Source organism: Octopus bimaculoides, chromosome 6, assembly GCF_001194135.2.
Source record: "Octopus bimaculoides isolate UCB-OBI-ISO-001 chromosome 6, ASM119413v2, whole genome shotgun sequence".
Lineage (NCBI taxonomy): Eukaryota > Metazoa > Mollusca > Cephalopoda > Octopoda > Octopodidae > Octopus > Octopus bimaculoides.
In genome coordinates, this window is record NC_068986.1 from 116,846,110 (window position 1) to 116,853,527 (window position 7,418).

At 37.5% G+C, this 7,418-nt stretch overlaps 1 protein-coding gene across 1 annotated transcript in view; it reads left to right on the top strand.

Moving 5' to 3' along the window:
* LOC106872202 (double zinc ribbon and ankyrin repeat-containing protein 1) overlaps window positions 1-7,418 on the top strand; it is a 44,490-nt gene that overhangs the window by 33,363 nt on the left and 3,709 nt on the right. Inside the window, exons 16-20 of the mRNA XM_052968511.1 lie at window positions 705-885; window positions 2,366-2,460; window positions 3,331-3,411; window positions 4,675-4,808; window positions 6,323-6,397. Coding sequence (XP_052824471.1) covers window positions 705-885; window positions 2,366-2,460; window positions 3,331-3,411; window positions 4,675-4,808; window positions 6,323-6,397 — 566 coding nt within the window. The remainder of the gene's footprint in view (window positions 1-704; window positions 886-2,365; window positions 2,461-3,330; window positions 3,412-4,674; window positions 4,809-6,322; window positions 6,398-7,418) is intronic.

Consider the following 7,418-nt stretch of genomic DNA (forward strand, 5'->3'; position numbering starts at 1 on the left):
TGACGTTCTTTCATTGATGTATGCAACAAACAAAAGAGGACCAAGAACAGATCCCTGTGGTACACCAGATGACACCTCATGTGGTACACCAGATGACACCTCATGTGGTACACCAGATGACACCTCATGTGGTACACCAGATGACACCTCATAGGGTCAGTATAGAACTGGTGCTACCAATATATATCTGGTACTTATACCAATCCAGAAGAGGGAATGGAAGATTCAGCTTTGGCAGCAATTCAGGAACCAAACAACCTGCAAAATATTTATTTTGAAACTCTACCATTTCTATGACTTCATGATAAACATGTTGATTTCTTTGAATTTGAGGCTCTTTTTAGGATCATATTTCAAAAACAGACAAAATAATGTTTATAAATATTCTAATAATGATAGATATATACTAACATGCTTGTAGTAATATATCTATCCATCCATCCATCCATACATACATACATACATACATACTACAGTTCTATATTTAAGAGATGAGGAATTATGTACATTATTTACATTTGACGGATATTTGTAGTTCAAAACATGGTCCAAAACCTGGTTAGGGAAGGAATCTCCATTCTGAGGAAGAAGGAATGGGTAAAGGAAGAATATACGTCTCAAAACCAAAACAGTCCCAAAATAAAGATTTCCTTTTGTGTAGCCTGAGATTAATGTGTTTTTGCGTGTTGTCTTCTATTGAACAGCTTGTGTCGGGAACAATTCATGAAGACAGTTTTGAAATGAGTTTGACTTTAAACTTTGCACTCTATCAACCGAAATCTAACCTCACCAATGGCCACACACCATCGCGATCTGCTGACAATCTTCAATCACCATATCGAGAAACAAATATTTTAGATACTTTCCGAAGTGAATCTTCTCTAGGTAAAACTTTCTATTCTACTGTTTTATATTTCAGGACAGAATTCCATAAATATTTATCATGTTAAGAGAGTATTGTAGTTTGCTGGAAGCATTGTGTGTTGTTTGTGAAATGTAATATGTCTAGAATGGTACGGCAACACAGAGTGGACTATAATAACTGTTAGAAATAATTTAATTATTCATAGTTTAATATATTTTGGAATATAAAAATTCCTTCTTCAGAGATTGCTAGGAAGTTTGTAAAGACATTTTGTAAAGGAGTGGAAGCCCCAGAATTTGGGTAAACTTCATTGTGTGTGTGTGTGTGTGTGTGTGTGTATCTATATATGCGTATATGTAGGTATGCATGTATGTATGTATCTCTATGCATGTATATATGTATGTATGTGTGTATGTATGTATGCATGTATGTATCTATGTATGTATCTGTATGTATGTTTGTCTGTCTGTCTGTCTGTCTGTCTGTCTGTCTGTATGCATGCATGCATGTATGTATGTATGTGTGTGTGTATGTATGTAAGTTTGTGTATTGATGGAAGAATGGGTGTGTGTCTATGTTATTTAGAAATGCATGGGTGGATGTATGTGAATTTGCATTTAAAAACAAGAGTAAACGTTCTGAAGACATGTGGTAATTGATTTATTCGTGTTGTTACTGTTACACACTCACACATGCACATGTATATATACCAACATATATGCATAGCCATATATTATACATTCATGCTCACACACACAAAGCAAATATATGCATGCACACATCCCAATACATACGCATTGTATTGACCAAGTCATTAGTGTTGGACAAAATACCTTGTGGTATTCATTTCAACTTTATTTTTCATCCTTTTAGAATTGAAAAATAAAATACAAGTCCTTTCTCTCTCTCTCCCTCTCTCTCTCTCTCTCTCTCTCTCTCTCTCTCTCTCTCTCTCTTTCTATCCCCTCTCTCTCACTCATTTTCTGTCTGTCTTTGTTTCTGTCTTCTCTCTGTCTGTCTGTCTCTCTCTCACTCACTCACTGTCTGTCTGTCTCTCTCTCTCTCTCTCACTCACTCACTGTCTGTCTGTCTCTGTCTCTGTCTCTCTCACTCACTCACTCTCTGTCTGTCTCTGTCTCTCTGTGCCTCTGTCTCTCACTCACTCTCTGTCTGTCTCTCTCTCTCATTCACTCTGTCTGTCTCTCTCTCACTCACTCTCTGTCTGTCTCACTCTCTGTCTGTCTGTCTGTCTGGCTCACTCACTCACTGTCTGTCTGTCTGTCTGTCTGGCTCACTCACTCACTGTCTGTCTGTCTGTCTGTCTGTCTCTCTCTCTCATTCACTCTGTCCGTCTGTCTCTGTCTCTGTCTGTCTCACACTCTCACTCTCTCTCTCTCTCTCATCCGTCTTTCACTGTATCTCTTAAACATACCACATGAGCTACGACCATAACAACAATCTATCATTATAGAATCAATGTTGCTTTCTTCGTTTGTGCAGTTTCTGGAGAGACCAGTGATGTATCAATGGTGTCATCTAGCAACAAGAAGAAGAAGAAGACTCGACGCCTCAACTCTAAAAAGCATAAACTCTCAGTAAGCACCGGATTCCTTATAAAACTAATCACATGACTAATTGATGAATGGCAGAATGTTGAACTTAAGAAATCCCGGATAATCTTGTAATCACACTTTTACATTCTTTGTTTAGGAAGAATGGTAAATGTCTGGAACATTAGATCCTTTCACTGGTCGCAGAAGCTCAAAGGACCAAATTCTTTTGTAGGTTAAGTTTTAGCAACAAAAGTGCAAGCATGGGTATGTGCTGGAGAAGTTCACTTCACTGAACGGCACCTTGGGCAAAAGTCTTCTATTGTAGACTTGGGTCAACTCATATCTTGTTGATGGATTTGGTGGACAGGAGCTGAAGAAAGAGCTTCTGAAAGTAAGTTTCCCAGGTTTCTTACAGTTTCTACCAACCAAATCCACTCACAAGGTTTTTGTCGGCCCAAGGCTATAGTAGAAGACACTTGCTTAAGGTACCACACAGTGGGACTGAACTCGGAACCAAGTGGTTGGGAAGCAAGCTTCCTACCACACAACCACTCCTATAATTCTATCATTTCACTGCCTTATTCCATGATGAAATATATTATGATCCCGCAAACTAATTATTTTTGTGTAGGCATTTAATCCTCCAACATTCATAGTTCGCTGTCAGATGTAATGCTTCTTTATTCACATTCTTTTGAATTAATCACATATTATCTCATTGTTTCAAGATTTCAATGATGTGAATTGTTTATTTTCAAAATGACATTGTAGGGTATGCATGAGAGGCTGAATCTGGCCAGTTCAAACATAAAGCAAAGTAGAATATTTGGGCCTGATATGGCTTTGGTTGGTGTGAATGTCATACTATATCCGATGTAGAAATGATGCTGATTGATGTCATATTTTTTACAGGCAATTGACAAGAAATTGTTCCAGCAACTTTGTGTTAACGGAGAGAGTGATATCAAAGAACTCCAACGCCTTTTTGATGAAGTCAGTATTTCTCGTAATAAGACAATTTCATGACATCATTTTCCTTTTATATATTGTTTTATTTATTTATAATTTTTGTTGTATTATTTAATTTCCAGAAAAAAGTGGAATGGTTTCTGCAGAATTTGCATATTTGTATTTCTTTAAAAGAAATTCCAAAAATTTCTACATTAAGGAATCATTTCCATTATTGACCAAATGCAAAGAATGACAAGGCACGGATGTGGCTTGTTTGCCATCCATGTTGCCTTGGGTTCAGTCCCACTGTGTGGCGCCTTGGAGTGCCTTCTGCTCTAGCCCCAGAGCCTTGTGAGAGGATTGGTAGACAGAAACTGAAAGAAGCCTGTTGTGTGGGTGCGGCTGTGTGTATGTGTGTGTGTGTGTGTGTGTGTGTGTGTGTGAGGCAGGCTGGTTGGCTATATCCCGAAAAACTGGCTTCCCAACCACATGGTTTTAGGTTCAGTTCCATGACGTGGCTCCTTGGGCAAATGTCTTCTGTTATGGTCCTCAGCCAACCAATACTTTGTGAATGAATTCAGGTCGACAGAAACTGAAAGAAGTCTGTCATGTGTGTGTGCGTGTTTGTCCCAATCACTTGCTGACTGCTGTTGGAATGTGACTTTGTGGTTCAGTAAAAGAGATCAATAGAACAAGTGCCAGGCTTAAAACAGATGAGTACTGGTGGAGGGGGGTCAATGCGTTCATCTAAAAAGTCTTTGAGGTAGTGCTCCAGCATGGCCACAGCTTAATGACTGAAACAATTAAAAGATAAAAGATAAAGACACCAAAATAGTTTCTCATTAAAACTGATGCTGAGAGTTTGTCTCAAAATTCAAGTTTCATACCAAAATGTGTTTTGCCTGAAGATCACAATGGCTTGAAACTCTGGTGGTGAGACAGACTCTTGTCTTCAAAACTTTCAGATGGATTGGTAATAAAAGGGTTAAGAAGAATTCTTGAGATTTGAGGAGACTTGTTGTCATTAGATCTCAAGATAAAATACCCGCTAACTAAATTAACATGCACTAGTGTAAATATGATGATGATGATCATAATAATAATAATAATAATGATAAATACAGAAAATTGCACTACTGGGCACAGCACACATCCTACGCAAAACACTTTCAATACAGTAACCATAAGAGCACCACAGCAAACCACAGCACATACCCAAGGTGCACAGAGCTGCGCTCGGTAGTGAAGTGAAAGCACGCTATAAAAATAAAACTACTGAACAATAATAATAATATGTAATTTCAGGGTGCTGATCCAAACTGTACAAATAAAAATGATTTCTCAATTCTTTGTGTGGCTGTGAAGAATAAGCACAAAGACTGTATACCTGTCATTGTCCAGGCTGGTGCTGATATACACCGTAAAGGCCCTGTATCTTGGTAAGTATGATCCCGTTTCACAAAAGGAATTTAAGTAACATTATATTGATTAAATATCTGAGACAAGCTACCATCATTAATAAGATTATTATTTTTCAGACTGTCAGCAAAAACTTTTGCCATGAAGCATTTTGGCCAAATGGGATCTGTGTCAGTGGGCTTAGGGTTAAAAAGTGTGACCTTATTTCTTATGGTTTGTAGACATAGTATGGGTGAATGGTTCCAAGTTTTGTCTCTCAATTATCAAGTCCAGGGTTCAATCCTTCCACCCCACCGTGAAGCATCTTTTAACAGATGCAGTGATGTTTGTGTAGCTAAGAAGTTTGCTTCCCAATCACATGGTTTTAGGCTCAATCCCATTGCATGGCACCTTGGACAAGTGTTGTGTCTTGTATGACTTCAAGCTGACCAAAACCTTGTGAGTGGATATGGTGGATGGAAACTGAAAGAAGCCCATCATACTCACACACACATATATCTGGTTAATGTTAACTGTTAGAAGGAAGAGTATTTGATGTGATAGCGAAGATTAATATTTTTCTTTTGGTTGAGTCAGCTTCTTGCTTTCTGAGTTTGGTCTGTAGATGCACAGGGTCTTTCGGCAGGGGTCTTGTTCACCCACAAATGGAACCAAGAATAGCAAGAAAAAAAAAAAAAAACATCCTGTTAAACCTTTCGACTGATGCCAGCTTGGAAAAATGAATGTTAAATAGTGATAATGGTATATGTATGTATATCTGTATGTATGTAGTGTATTTGTGTGTGTGCACACATTTCTGTGCCTCTCTGTCTTGACATCATGTGATAGTTATAAACAAACATCACCATCATAAAGTTATAAACAAATATCTCCATCATTTCTTCCAGTTTTAGTTTACTCTTCTCAGAGAATGTATTCTTTCTGACAGATATTCCTTTGTGATGACATCACCAATGTTTACCATCCTTGTTGTGATTTTATTTTAATGAAACTGTGGAATGAGTGAATCGATCGCATAGTTAATAGGAAAAATGACGATATGATTTTCTTCAAAACTTTCACTGTATTGCTGTTGTCCATAATTTCTAAATGAATTTTTCGTAAATAATGGTTTTAAACTGCATTCTATAAATTCAAAAGTTTGCTTTAGAAGCATTGAGATGTATTGAAAGATTCAGAAATAATTTATTCTCAAACGCATGATAATGCTAATACAATAGCATGAACAGGATAAACCAACCATATATTGCAGAAAAATTTGTTACTGGCCAGCCATGAGCCTTGAACTCACATCCCTGTGATTACGTGTCAAGTGGTTTACAGGGATGTGTGTTTGAGTCTCATGGCTGGCTGGTAATGATTTTTTCCTGCAATGTATGGATATTTTATCCTGTTCATGCAATTGTATTAACATTATCATGCATTTGAGAATAAATTATTTCTGTATCTTTGCATTCTATAAATATTTAATCAAGTCAAAAACACATCCTGCAGCATTGCAATTCTGAAGAACTTTATTTATTTTACTTTGCAGTAAAGGAAACACAGTTTTACATGAAGCTGTCAAATTAGGAGATGAAGGTCTTGAGATTATTGACACACTACTTCGGTAAGTAAACAGTTTCCTTTTTTTTTTTACTCTTTAATACAAACAAATGAAATTATTTTCAACTGTATATAATATAACACTTTGGTGTAACAATAGCATAAATATAGAGCTGAAAATTCATCTGTACAAAACAGTAATACTGCCAATAGCAATCTATGCAGTTGAGATCTGGACGATGACAGCAAAAATCACCCCCTAATTGATGTATTTCATCAGTAGTGTCTCAGAAAAATCCTAAAAATCACTGAGGTACAGTGACAAATGAAGCCATTCTGTAAGCAACAAGAGTAAGGCCTCTGCCTGCAATTGTAACCGGATGATGAATGAGAATGGCCGGACACATACTAAGGCTGCCAGAGGAGAGGTTTGCCAAAACAGCCATGGGCTGGAATGCTGCTGGAAAGTAAGAAAAGAAGAGGTCAGCCAAGGAAGACATGGTGTAGCACTTTCAAAGAAGACCTATGCGGACTGAACATCAATCACCTGGGAAGAAACATACTGGTTGGCCAGAGACGGAGATAATTGGAGATCACTGACTGCCCAGTGTGCCACTCAAAGGCACTAACAGATCTAAGAAGGAGAATATATATACACCAGGAAATGTTTATTAAATTAGACATGACCTAGATTAATATTGACGGAACTCATCTAAAACCATCTACTTCGTATTGGAGGCAGTGAGGACTAAATCATCTTTTTGAAGATGGTAGATACTTGTGTGGCTAAAAAGTTTGTTTCCCATCCGCATGAACCACAGCTTCAATCCCACTGAGTGGTGTCTTGGGCAAGTGTCTTCTATTATAGCTCCAAGCTGGCCAAATTTTCTGTGAAGACTAGTCTGACCATGGGGAAATATTAGCTTACTCGGAAACAGGTGGGGGTTGGTGACAGAATGGGCATCTACCTGAAGAAAATCTGACCGAATAAACCCTGTCCAATCCTTGTATGGAAAACTAGATGGTAAACGATGATGATAACACACACACACACATATATATATATATATATATATATATATATA